This window comes from Suricata suricatta, chromosome 1 (genome assembly GCF_006229205.1).
Source record: "Suricata suricatta isolate VVHF042 chromosome 1, meerkat_22Aug2017_6uvM2_HiC, whole genome shotgun sequence".
In the NCBI taxonomy this organism is placed as follows: Eukaryota; Metazoa; Chordata; class Mammalia; order Carnivora; family Herpestidae; genus Suricata; species Suricata suricatta.
The window spans coordinates 79,700,851-79,715,488 of NC_043700.1; the positions used below are offsets into that span (position 1 = coordinate 79,700,851).

At 37.0% G+C, this 14,638-nt stretch overlaps 1 protein-coding gene across 4 annotated transcripts in view; it reads right to left on the reverse strand.

The window, feature by feature from the left end:
* Window positions 1-12,294: 12,294 nt before the first annotated feature.
* Window positions 12,295-14,638, reverse strand: part of IL15 (interleukin 15) — a 74,062-nt gene continuing 71,718 nt past the window's right edge. For all 4 annotated transcript variants that reach the window (XM_029940695.1, XM_029940700.1, XM_029940689.1 and 1 more), the window contains exon 7: window positions 12,295-13,303. In XM_029940695.1, coding sequence (XP_029796555.1) covers window positions 13,196-13,303 — 108 coding nt within the window. In that variant the 3' untranslated portion in view covers window positions 12,295-13,195. The remainder of the gene's footprint in view (window positions 13,304-14,638) is intronic.

A 14,638-nucleotide genomic window follows, 5' to 3' on the forward strand; every position in this document is an offset into this window, starting at 1 on the left:
CTTCCCATAGCAAGTATGTAATATGAAAATTAATAAACAAAGAAGAGTTGATTGGGACAATCACTATGAAAGACACAGCCTTGTCAGGAATCAGCAAGAGTATAAATATCTGGTTTATGTAGAAATTACTTCCCAATAACTCAATAATTGATCCAAAAACCCCATGTTGGGTCTCTTATTAGAGAGAACAATCTGTGTAGCACTTAACTGAAGATCACAAAAACTTTGCTCTAATATAAGCCTGAAATGAGTCACTGAACAAAGTACATGCCTTATTCCGCTCTTTTGTAAGAGGAGGAAAATTGAGGTGGTCACAGGGATGGGGAGAAAATATCCAAGAGGTAAAAGTGATGAGGGCACAGTGGCGACAGCAAAAATTCTGAGGTCAGGGTAGTGGTACTGAGATGCCTTTGTCCATCCACTTCTTTTGGTCAACTCCTACTTATCTCTTAATTTTTGATATTATGTCTTTCAAGAGATATGTTCTAACCCTTATCAGGCTGTTTTCAATACTCTTGAGTTTTTATAACACTCTTAAGAATATATGTAATGATGCACTTCCATTTAGTACCCTATTGAGAAAAAGATAGATAGAAGTGTGACTCTACCTCCTTTTGCCTCACCTCGTCCTCCTTGAGGTCTGGGCAGTTTAGCTGTGAAAGGTAGAAAACAGAGTTATGACATGTCAAATTCTGTAGGACATATGAAAGAGACAAAGGTAAAATGCTGTGTGGTTTTGCATTTGCAAAGTATGTCCAAACCTAAATTACCTATTTGTTGGCCATGCAACAAATTCTATTAGCCATCCTAATGATGGTTTCCATAAACTTGACTTACTTCTAGGATAAAAAAATATTCCACTGTCCCAATTCATGCTAAGAGCAATCATCACGTTCCTTCTTGTCACCAATTGGCATAGTCAACAATTTGTATCCTTGCCTTATCAATGTGATAATTGAGTTACCGAAAAATTATATGGTATTTCTATAAGGGGTTCTATTCCTAGTGATTTGTTCTTAAGATTTTTTTTTTGAGGTTCTATCAATAAATTCTACTCTGTTGTATTTTTTTGTCTCTAGCTACCAATGGCCAGCCACACACCTAACCTCCATATATACATTAGGACAAGAACAGAGTGAAAGATACTCATGCAGAGGAGTATCCTACTCTTGGTTTCAGCTCAGGTCATAATCTCACAGTTTGTAGGTTCAAGCCCTGAGTTGGGCTTTGCACTGACAATACAGAGTCTGCTCAGGATTCTTTCTCTCTACCTATTTCTTGCCCCTAGCCTACTCACTTTCTCTCTCTCTCTCTCTCTCTCTCTCTCTCTCTGTCTTTCTCTGTCTCTCTCTCTCTCTCTTTCTCTTTCTCTCTCTCTCTCCTCTCTCAAAATAAAAAATAGATTTTAAAAAGAAAGACACTGATGCAGATCTCTTCAATATATCTGATAAAGTCACTTGGAAATATCAAAACACCCTGGAAAGTAGAACTAACACCCAGGACCTGGGTAGATAAGTCAAATCCTTTCTTTTTAGACAGAAATGCTAAAATTAAAAAAAAAAATAAAGTACTAGAAACAATAAATCTCCCTTCCCTGGATAAACACCCAGAACCTCCTTCAGGAAAAGGGAGGGGAGGGAATTCTCAGAACTATGTTCCAGAAAAAAGAAAATTACCTTTTTTTTTTTTTTTGGTGGTATCAATCAACTTAATGGCTACAGCTTCCACAAAGATCTCAGAGACAATATGCATCATCACTGATGTGCTTGCTAGCTGAAGAGTCCCCATGGAAAGGGTGTTCATTTCATAGCTAATGTAAATTTCAGTGCCTATCTTTGTATTTCAGTGATTTGAAGTGACATTCTATTAAAGGTGCTCCTAATATAAACAGGATTAGGTGGTAATGGGAGAATTAAACAAGAATTACGCTTGGCTGGTAACCTTGAGACTAATGGTCTTTAAGAATTACACAAAAGTCTTTCTCTCTATTTTTTATACTGTGATTTCTCTTTGTAAGTGGCAACTTAAGGAAGTGAAAAATTATAGATTAAGACCTATTTTCTACCACATTTGTTTACTACCATCTGCTGAAAGACTTCATCAATAATGAGAATTTGATGGTAGGTCAACCTAATGTAAGTTCCATGTTAATCACGACCTTGATACTTTACTAATAAAAAAAAAAGTACTGACCAAATTGCACTGCCTTTGTAGCTTAATGAGAGCATGGAATCATTCATTAGCAAGGCAGTGAACTAAGCTACAAGAAAGAGTAACTGTGACCTATTTGGAAGAATTTCAGCCTCAGCTTCACCTGACACTTGGGAGTTGTGATACAATGCAACCTAGACATATTTGCTTATTAACAATCTGAGTACAAAAAAAAAAAATAAGATGAGTAACTGAAGTAATGTATCAGATCAAAAATTAATATAAATAATGTAAGAAATTATATTCAGCAGATGTAATAGGGTCAACATTGCAGGTCTTATGGTAGTAAGATAGGTGAAAACGAGCAGATAAAACAGCTTGAAAATGAGTTTGGAGAGAGGATAAGGATTTTGGAATTTCACAGTATTCCCTGTAGTAGGTGACAATTAACCAATACAACTCTCACAAGTAAGTGTTAAAGTTGAAACAGAGATGGGAGAGGGCAATGGTCAAATTAGCTTAAAGGCAGCATTCCCCAAGGCAACCAATTGCTAAGCCAAAAAGCTTAGCAAATAGACACTTTGTTTTGAAACTTTACTGATGAAATCTGATAGGTAGAAAAGCCTGGAACTCTAAAATTCTGCTCAAGTCTAAGAGGTATGAAAATAGAACTCTTTCAAGGAAATTCTGGACATATGTAATGCTGTACTTTTTTTATCCTGAGGCTATTTTCAGTTTTGCTGATTATACTTCCTGAGTAATCACTTCACTAGAGCAATAAGAAACCGCAAAGTGCTCAGGGGAGGAGACAGGGAACTAAGTTACCTAGTATTTACTCTGTACCAAGAACTGTAGTGAACATCTAGCTTAATTCACAACACTCCTATCAGATAATATTGTTTTTTAGAAACAGGAAAATAGGCTCAGAGTGGTTAGACAACTTGCTCAGCATCAAGTGATGACGAAGATCACATCTCCTTCCTTGACTCTGTAGGTGGTGTCCACTCAGTAATGAGCCCTGGAATGGTGGCCTCCTGAAAGAGCTCAGAGGCAAAAGCTCTCTTATGTCACACTTTATGTGTATTATACCTTTGTTATTCAATATGTGATCCTTGGACCACAACATCACACTTACTGGGAGTTAATGAGTCATAATCTGCATTTTAACAAGATCCTGAGATGGCATTAAAGTACAGTAAAACTTTACAAAACATAGCACTGTCTGACTCTTTGACTTAGTAAGGAGCAAAAAAGATTCCTAGAGAGGCAATCTTAGGACCTTCTGATTCGTGGAACACTCGAAGAACCTGACGAAAACTATAGACCTTCTTCTAAAAACAATGTATGTACACTGATAAACACATGTATACTTACTTCCTAGGGGTTAATGCCTCCCTGAAACCCATGCATGTACAACCTAGGTATCTGTAGATGCTAGGTTAAAAATGCTTTGAGAGGTGATTAAGGTAACAGGGAAATCTACACAGTATGAAAAGTTTGGAAAGTGAAAAACCATGGCCAAAAGAAAGAAGTTTACTCTTTTAATCATCAGCAGTATGATTATATAAGTTGAGTCACATACAAATTCCTGGAAATTGGCAGAACATTATCTTTAACTCACATGGACACAATTGATTTTCCTAGAAATTTTGCCTCCATTTCTTTCTCTATTGGTTTCTCTCAAAGGACTTGATCAATAGTTATTTGGAGTTTTACTCCCAATGCTGAGATCTTCCATATTAATAAAATGTGTTTTTCAAAGATGATGTTTGAATGTTACATTATTCTCAGGGACTTTTGGATATAGCTTCAACTATGATTTCAAAACATAATTTCAATAATTTTGTAATTATGTAGTTAGCTACAAAGCTGAATATTCCAGCTTTTGTATTATTAACTGTAAGTCTGCAGCGAAAACATAAATAAATAAATAAATAAATAAATAAATAAATAAATAAATAAAACAAAACAAAAACACACAAAAAAACCAACCACAATCAAATATGTATTTCTTATTTTGAATTGACTAAGTTCTCAACTCTTTTTCACCATTTTATAAATATTCCTAAAGCCATAAAGTTGTCAAATGTTGACTTCTTCCTTTACCCATTTCTCCCTTTTCTTTGGACTTTAGAAAATGGTTATTTTTTATTTTGAAGAGTTCAATTCCTTCCTAGCCAGATTAACTTGCAAGTCATCTGGAACTGGCTCTAGACAAATAATCATGTAAACATAGATTATCACCCATACTCTCCTCTTTAATAAAGTTTTGGTCTTATCCAAGCCTTTACTACTGTCTTGGTCTAGTCTTACTTGGCTTTTACTAAGCCTTTCTCTCCCCTGATAAAAAAAGAAAAAGAAAGCTCTTGATTTTAAATTTCGCTAACATTTCTTCTTTCTTCCTCACTGTCAGTGCCCTTCAAGAGAATTCACTGTCAATGTAATTTCATGTTGGAATAGGTTCCTCGCACATTTCTTTACAAAATCAGAATAATTATGAATTGGTTGTTACTTTCACAAAGATGCTACAAAAATTTTAAGTTCCTTCAAGTTCCTGAAGAAAAAACCCACAACTACTTAATTGATTTAAATTTACATAACAGTTCAGGCTTTGATTCTATAGTGACAGTCTGATAAAGTAACATTCTGTATAAATAACTGACCAGAGCATCTTTTCACATGGAGAAAGGGAAGGGGAAAAAAATAGTTACAGAGAGGGAGGGAGGCAAAACACAAGAGACTCTTAAATACAGAAAACTAAGGGCAGATTAAGTGCGAGGAGGTAGTGAGGGAGAGAGGAAAATAGGTGATGAGCATTGAGGAGGGTACTTGTTGGGATGAGTAGTGGGTGGTGTATGTAAGCCAATTTGACAATAAATTATATTTATTTAAAAAATAAAAAGAAATAACTGAGCAGAAACTAATCAATAAACTTTAATAAAATTGAAACATCTGCAAGACACAATTTTGACATTGTCTAAATAAATCATATCACCAATGACATTTTTTATTTTCTTCCCTTTTAGTTTTAAATCAAACAATTAACACTTTAACAAGATCAAATTTCAAGGTTAAATATAATTAGTCACATTCAGAAAACTATTTAATGAGTGAGTTAAAATCTGAATTTACTAAACAGTTACACCTCATGGTTTGCTCTTTCAGTTTTAAATGCTAAATGCAAATCAAAATTGAGGTAATATTTGGTTTCTTAACCTTGGCAATCACTATGTTATCTTTGTTTATTTCAGTCTGCTTAAAGAATGTGCAAGACCAGAGCAGTGAGAATACCAACTGTGCTCAAAGCCAGTGTGAACAACCTGAACACTTTAGAAGTGGCAGTTAATTGAATCCACTAGAGTTGATGGCTAGCCGTGTAACTGAGGTCTCCAAGTTAGCTTCTATGTAGAATATAATGTTTATTAAAGGATAAGGAATAAATATGTGCCAATTTTTAGCTCATATGTATATTATTAAAAACAATGTACCCTGAACAATTGTTTAACACTTGGACTTCCAAAAATATTTTTCAGGGAAGGATATTTTACCATTGACATTATTTGGAATCATTGGCACATAATGATCATAAAACCAAACAGGCTGTCAGTTTTATTATTGTTTTTCAATTCTCTACAGACAATGCACCCACTTGAAGCCTACACTCGGGGCTTTCATGGTCAGCCTTAGGTATACCACTGCTTGCAAATATTTATTCCTCTGAACATATTTTATCTTTGTTGCTTGAAATAAAATAAAGATGACTAAGAAATGAAATAAATCTTTAGGGACAAGTCAGCTTGCCTGAGAAACACTATGGTCTCATGGGAAACCAAGTTCCTTCAAACAGGAAAAGGCTGAAGCCCAAGTGCCTTGCAGAGTTAGGATCTCATCGTGTTGACAGGATGTTATACTCCCTCTTATCTCTTCTGGTTCAAGGTTCAGAAGACCTCTCTGTGAGGAGGAAGAATTTCTCTGCTTTGTAAACCTACCCTGGCTTTCCAAAGGAAAAATAGTCCCATCGGTATCAGCGGTATCACCCATCAAAAAAGCCATTCAACTGAAAACCAGGGAGTAGCATCATCGTGGCCATTTAGATGACGTCTGTGGCTGCCTGTTCACTTTCTGTTTCCAGGGAGAGTGGCTTTGCTGATTTCCAGATACTTAACCTGTGAAACACTGAAGAACCAGGGCCAAATGTCCAGCACAAACAATAACCATTTTAAAAAGTACTGCCTTACATCTGTGATTTGAATTAAATCCTTCTTCCACAGAAGTGTGATATTTTTCTTATGCTGCAGTGCAGATAACAGGTCGGTGGTTTTTCATAAACTCTGGGACACCAAGAGCTCATATTATATTGAAAACGGTGGATTTCTTTTCACATGAGATGTCTAACGCAATGCTATTAATAATTCTGTGTATAACAGCTGCCTTTATTTATTCATAAATACAGCACAAACATCTTACTTGTCACAAGGAGAGGATTTTCTTTTACTATAAAAAGATAATTAATTCAGGCTGAATAAACTTAATGGTGCATTTGCCATCTGGGCAAAGCAAACAAAACACCAGAATAGAATTATGTGAAGAAAAATAATCAAAATATGGAATAAAAATACATGCTTAAGCTCTGTTTTGATTTCTTTAACAACAAATAATTTTCTACCCCAAGTATTATGCTCCTGCTTATTTGAAAGGAAATATAAAAGGCAGTAGGGCATTTAAAAATACGGAGCTGAACACGGACAAAAATTTCAGGTGATTTCTTTCTTCCTTTGTTTTTTACACATCAGCAACATAAGCAAAATGTTTCAGAGGCTCAAGTAAGAAGCTCATCTCTCCCCATGAGGGACAGAAACACTTATCAAATAAAATCATATAGATAAAAGCATTTTGTGGACTTTAAAGAGTCATGGAAGTATAAGGGGATTAATATAATTTCCATCAGCTTCGTGTGCCCTTAGAGAGCAGAACTCACAGACACGCTGGGGGCTTTGTCTTTATTAAATCAACTCTGGAAAGTGAACTTCGCGGATGACCATGATCTTTAAAAACTCTTGAGAAGATGGTACTTGTCATGTGGAGCCATCACTGCTCTGACATTCTAGTCTCACCTGTGGGCTCTTAGCTGCTTATTCAGAAATTTAGCTTCTTTCTTATCCTCCCCTTACACATCTCAGATATGTCTCTTCTCAATCCTTGTGTGGCCTAACCCCACAAAGCCCTGATTATATGTGTGTAGCTGTGCTTCCCCTCACCCAGTCTCACCTTTCCTGCACATTCCCACTGCTTCTTTTAACTGTGCCTTGCCACCAGACAGCAGAGCACCGTTATTACATCCTGGTATCTTCCTCTATCCCAGTTTTCTGGCTGAAGTTGATTGGTTTTCCTTATATCAAATAGTTCTCATTAAAAAGTGATTTTTAAAAATTCTTTTTCTCAAAAAGGCCCTCTGGTGTGAAGATTCTGACCACAGATCAATTCTGACTGGCCTCAGAACCCAGCACTGGATTTACATGTTAATCCCGAGACCTTGGCCTCTCAAGTCATATACACTGCAGACAGGTTTGTTGTACTTGACAGTGAATGAATAATTACTTGCTGAAGTTGGTCTCCATTAAGTGTTGCAAGGAGTCCATTAATGACCACGATAATAAGGCCCATAGAAGATGATGCTATTAGAAATAATTTTATTATCCTGGGATTTAGCAGTAAGGAGATTTTGACTTCAACTCTTTTCTCAGCAGCAGAAACAAAGCCTGCTATAGTTTTATACGTGTCAGAGTAAGATTCCCTATCTTTTGGAGTATAAAGCAAAATTTTTACCACCAATATCCTTTACTGGCCTATGAGACCAGTTGATATTTATCTTATCAGCTTCTTTCATGCCTTCCTTGACCATAGCCACTCTGGCCTTCCTTCTGCTCTTCAAATGTGCTATACTCCTTCCTTACTCAAGGTTTCGGTAGGCTGTTTCTCGGATTGATCCCTCCACCAACAAGACTTTATAATTCATCGCAGAGCTCGGATACCACGGTTTCAAAGAAGCTCTGACACCTGGAATGAATCTGCCCTTCCTTTATATGCTCACCTCATGCCCTTCACAAAACAGATATAATAATTGAGTCAGCACGTGACTAATTTGATACTGTGACCCTCCTCCTAGAATGTAAACCCTGTGAGGGCTGAACCTATGGCTTACTCAGAGTTGTAACCACAGCACCTGGCAGAATGTTTGCACACAGTGGGTTTTCAATAAATGGGGTTACAATATGGCCAGAGAAGTGAATTCTTTAATGATAGTGAGGACGATGAAGACAAATCGCCTTTAGGGTGACACTGGAGTCCCTGATAATGTTCTTAAAGTGTTGATACAGTTTGTAAAAACTAATGTACAATAGTCAATTTGGCTCCTGTGTAACAATTTTTTCCTTCAATTTTGCTAGTAGATAACTTATTTTGAAATCCTGGATTCAAGAGCTAAAATATAAGACGGCCAAAAGTTCAGAAATAACAGAAATAAAACCAGCGAATCACTGAAGTAGTAATTAGTTAAAGTTTATTGTGAAGACGCTAAAAAGTCTGCAAAACAGAAGCACTCAAACCACAACATGGAAGGCAGCTCAGGGGTATATAGTGATAAAGTAGTTCCTTTAGCAGATGGCAGACTATTTATTCTTTACAGTGATTGGTTATAATATTAGAATTTTCTTAAATGATAGGGAATTGGTCAGTGGTTACGCACATCCATCTTGGGAAATAGTTTAGATTTTGTTTATAGTTTTCAGAGGCATAAGCAAGAAATGACCCGTTCAGGTTAGCCTTGCAAAATAAGCTAAATTAGGGTTTGTTTGTATGACTAAACTGATTTTGTCTAATCAGGGAATTTTCAAGGCTGGTCTCCATTTGGTTTTTAACAAGGACAAAATCACGACTCTTTATTAATGATTCATTAGTTTTTCCTCTATGTTGCATCCGATGGATTATACAATTAGGGGACTTTTCAATGAAGATAAAGTTTGCCTTGTATAATAAATTCCTTACTGAAGATAAAATTCAATCATCAGACACATTCAGAAGCATTGAACGAAATCTCTATGGAAATGGGATTTCCTATGGGCAAAATATTTATACATGACATGCATATGTTAACTGTGACTCACATATGAATGCAGAGAACGTACACAGCCTGATCTAACACAAACGAAGGAACAAAAATGCATTCTCTAGTATTTCTGAGTGTGAGGAAAGGGATCAATCACATACTTGGTTTTCATATTGTGTATGTTGGTTAGACCTTATGAGCCTTTGCATTTGATGGACAGAAACAGTAACACATCAAAACATATAATAAGGCTCTCCTACAACTATAGAAATAGCAGCAAAAGAAAATAATTCCATCAATTCTCTGTTCTAAGGCAAAAAATGAGAGTAGGCAAAACTAGGCTTGTGACCAGATTTTAAAAATCTCTCCGCTCACAAATTATGTATTGGTTATTTGCATTTCCATGTCCTCTGCCTTCTAACTCTTTTTTGCTTATTGCAAGAGAGAGTGTAGAAATAATATTTTCTCGTAACTTTTTCTTTTTAAAAAATTTTTAAAGGGTAAGAATATAATAATCCGCCAAAATTATATTGGGTTGTAAACCCAATTTTTATTAGGTTTGCCTTTTCTATTTGGGTTTGAAGTGTACGAATTTGAGCTTGATTATGTGTAGTGTAAGACCAATGCTCCCAGCATACAGGGCAGTAGGTGAGGCACAAACACTGCATTCTAGTCCACACAAGTAACATTAACCTGGTTTATTACAGAGGACAGTTTAAGAAGGAAAATATTTGAAACATAAATGAAAAACTGATTTTGAAGAATTCAGGCATGAGCAAAAAACTTAAGTTGCTTTACATGATTAGTTCTTAATTTAGCTAAGAATGCCTTAAGAAGCTGCACATCTTTGCTTTGAGTTTCCTAAGATTATCTGAAGTGACCCATACTAAGTAACTAATGTGGGAGGAATTCTAATTTTGAGTGCTGGAAAATGACAATTTTTAAAAAATTTTAATATTTATTAATTTTTGAGAGACAGAGAGAGACAGAGTGTGAGCAGGGGGTGAGGGCAGAGAGAGATGGAGACACAGAATCCAAAGCAGGTTGTAAGTTCTGAGCTGTCAGCTGAGCTGAAGTCAGATGCTTAACCAACTGAGCCACCCACGTTCCCCTGGAAAATGACAAATTTTAAACCAACTTGTGTGCTTATAGGACCAGAATGGATCATTAGTCACTATAAAATACTGATGACATGACTTCCATTATGATTTTCCATCCTCAACACAACAAACACTGGAAGGAGGCTAACTTTTGTCTAAGAGTTGGATTGGTAACTTACAGTTTAAAATGGTGCATTTTTCCTATTCTCCATCAATAGAAAAGTCAGGAAAAAAAAGATGTAGATTTTTAAAAACCCATTTCAGATGAAATTAAAACAAATAAACAAAAAACTCTGCCACATCTTAATTCCTAAATTTTAAACTCTTTGAAAGTCAAATAGGATATAGATTTCTCCAAAACTATCTTGAAAGAAATGCTTAAGCATACATTGACTAGAGCAATGGGGGTACATGAGCATGGATGGGGGACTGGGGATAGAAGAATGTTTAGACAGAGAATTGGTTTGAATTGTGAAATGGAGAGAAACTGAATTCATGGCAGATCAGCTCCTACCCTGGAGTCTCTCAGTGAAGAACTGACCCACAAATATATGGCCAAATAGTCTTCGACAAAGCAGGAAAGAGTATACAATAGAAAAAAGTCTCTTTGGCAAATGGTGCCAGGAAAACTGTACCCACAACATGCAGATAAATGGAGCTGGGCCACTTGCTTACACCGCACACAAAAGTAAATTCAAAATGGATGAAAGACTGAAATATGAGACAGGAAACCATCAAAATCCTAAGGAAGAAAACAGGCAACAACCTCTTTGACCTCGGTCACAGCAACTTTTTACTAGGCATGTCTCCAGAGGCAAGGGAAGGAAAAACAAAAATGAACTATTGGGGCCTCATCAAGATAAAAAGCTTCTACACAGTGAAGGAAACAATGAATAAAACTAAAAGGCATTCGATGGAATGGAAGAAAATACTTGCAGATGACATATCAGGTAAAGGGTTAGTATCCAAAATCTATAAAGAACTTACCAAACTCAACACCCAAAAAACAAAAAATCCAGTGAAGAAATGGGCAGAAGACATGAATAGACATTTTTCCAAAGAAAACATCCAGATGGCAAACAGACACATGAGAAGATGCTCAACATTGCTTATCATCAGGGAAATACAAATCAAAACCACAATGAGATACTACCTCACACCAGTCAGAATGGCTAAATTAACAACTCAGGAAACAACAAATATTGCTAAGGATGTGGAAAAAGGAGAATCCTATCGCACTGTTGGTAGGAGTGTAGCTACTCTGGAAAACAGTGTGGAGGTTCCTCAAAAAATTAAAATTAGAAAGACCCAGCAATTGCACTACTAGGAATTTATCCAAAGGACACAAAAATGCTGATTGGAAAGGGTACATGCACCCCAATGTTTACAGCAGCACCACCAACAATAGCCAAAGTACTGAAACAGCCCAAATGTCCATCAACTGATGGATGAATGGATTAAAAAGATGTGGTGTATATGTACAATGGAATACTGCTCAGTGAACATAAAGAATAAAATCTTGCCATTTGCAACAATGTGGCTGGAACTGAAGGTATTATGCTAAGCGAAATACATCAGTCAGAGAAAGACAGATACCATGTGATTTCACTAATATGTGGAATTTGAGAAACATAAGAGATGACCATAGGGGAAGGGAAGGAAAAATAAGATAAAAACAGAGAGAGAGAGGTGAACTGTATAAGAGACTGTTAAATACAGAGAACAAAATGAGAGTTGATAGGGCGATCGAGGAGTGGGTTAGAAGGGTGACGGGCAGTAAGAAAGGCACTTTTTGTGATGAGCACTGGGTGGCCCATGTAAGGAATGAATCACTGGGTTCTACTCCTAAAACCAAGACTACACTGTATGTTAACTAACTTGAGGGAAAAAAATGCCAAAAGTGAACTAGGTGAAAGAAATGGTGATAAAACAAAAATATTTCATTTTAGTCATAATTTTATTAAAAAAGACTTAGCAAATTTCAGACAGCATATTGCAAAAATATATAAACAATTACTTTATGTCAGATAACATTGGCTCTAACAAGCCAGTAGATTTTTTACTATACACGCACGGCAAAAAAGTGTGAAAATAAAATACCCGCACTTAGGAAAGCAGGGAGTATAAACATCATTACAACCATTAGTTTCCTACACATGATTCTGCCTATCAGCGGAGCTTTATTATTGCCACTCCCACTTAAGATTTACTGGCGCACATTACCTGCCAGGTACATGCACTGTCTGTCTTTTAGAACAGGTGCTTTATATATCCATAACTAAATCACAGAGTGAAACACCGGTTTGACATCTCTTCCTCCTTTCTCATTGGTAGTCAATTCTTCCTCCTTGTGCTTGTGCTTCACCTAACGGAGCAGTGAGTGACGGCTGGTGGTCAGTGGTCCCACGCTGGCTGAACGGACAGCTTCCTTGCCCCCGGGGTGCTCAGCCCCACCACTTGCGCAACGTGACTATTGCCCTTGAAAGAATGTCCCCTATTTTGTTATAGGAGGTGAACATCAGTGCAGTTTTGAAGGATAAAGTATATGCACAACTTTATTCAATACTTCATATTATGCTACAAATATGTACAATTTCAATAATAAATTAAGAATAAATGAATGAAATAATGGACAAAGACAGTTCATAGACTCCATGTTACTCAATGACATTTTTCTGCCTTCATTCCTAAGAGTTTGTGCAATCCAAGATTCCAGATCGTCCTCTTGTTTAAAAAAAAATCTGTCTGGGCAGCACATGTAAAATGCGGAGTTTCACCACCTCTTAACCGCGGGAAGATGTTTGTTATCAGCAGACATGCTGAAGGGGATCGATGACAATCACGAGTTGATGAACATTTGTACAATATGCACAAAACTCTGCAGAAACTCTTCAATGTTTTTTTCCTCCAGTTCCTCGCATTCTTTGCATCCCTTTTCAGTTATATTCTGGCAAATAAAAAGAGAGGATTAGATTGCAAAGACTACTACATCCCTTTCCTTTCCTGGGAATATCACATCACTTGAACCATACGGTCAGGTCTTGAGACATAAAAACTTTGGCATATTAATATATTAGGAAGAACCACTGGAAAAGAGAACCGGGAGATCCGATTTCGGCTTATTTTTCCTATAATGGGTTAAGGACATTGGAAAAACAAGCCGTGTCTGTCAGATCCCGGACTTCCTGCCTCGAGCCCTTCTGTGGTTTCTGGTCATCTACGCCAGCATAAAGACCGGGCCTCCCTGCCCGGGATGCAGGCCCTCCCTGAGGGGCTCCTCCCCTGTTTTTTCATCTGTCCCTACCATCTCACATAACATACCCTAAGTACAATGAGCTCACGCCTTTACCCCCACATACACATCAAGCTATTAGATGCTCCACTGCCTTTGCTTTTCTCTCTGCATATTCTACTCTTACTGTTTTGGCTACCACCACTCAGGCTAAGATTACTCGGGTGCTCTCTCCATTAAGAAGGCATCCCTGAACCGAAGAGTTCCCCAGCCTGGGCTAAACGTTTCTTCTCTACACTCACAGAACTCTCCCTCATCTCGTATCATATATTATATTGATATTAAGGAGTTTTATGCTTTTTATAACACTAGTCTCTAGGATTTCCTAAGAGCACAAGGCCATGTATTTTTGTTTCCCTAGCATTTAGCATAGGGCCTACCGCGTAGTACTCACCCAGTCATTGCTGGTTGAATTAAACTATTTAGGTGAATACCACAAGTTGTATTTCAAACACAGTTTCATGGATAACTAGAATATTCCAAGTGTAGTATCATAAATAAACTATTTAGAGATCATCCGAACCATGAAAGCTGTACCAGCAAAAATCAAAATTAGATTTTACATCCATTAAGTATTTGAAATTCAGATCTACCAGCATTTATCAAGCGCATACTCTATGCCAGAAACTGTCATATTCTAAGTAGCGTTGCTCTAATTTGAAAATAATCGTGTCAGATAGCAAGGCAGAGATATTACACGATGCATCTCAGTTGACATAATCAATGAAATGCTCCACGTCCAGCTCTTCTGACTGCTCAGTCCTGCCGGGTCTTACTACTCCACGTGCTACACACCCCAGGCCATGAGGAGGGCGACTGTGCTCATGCACCCTGCAGAGTTCACCACTGATGTTGTTACGAGTTACCTGTCGCACAGCTCGGTCTTTCTACCAATAACATAGAGACAACGTATCACGAATATTTTAAATAGCAGTATATTCATTTCATAAATATATTGTGTCTAAACTATGCCAGGTGTTGTTAGGGGAC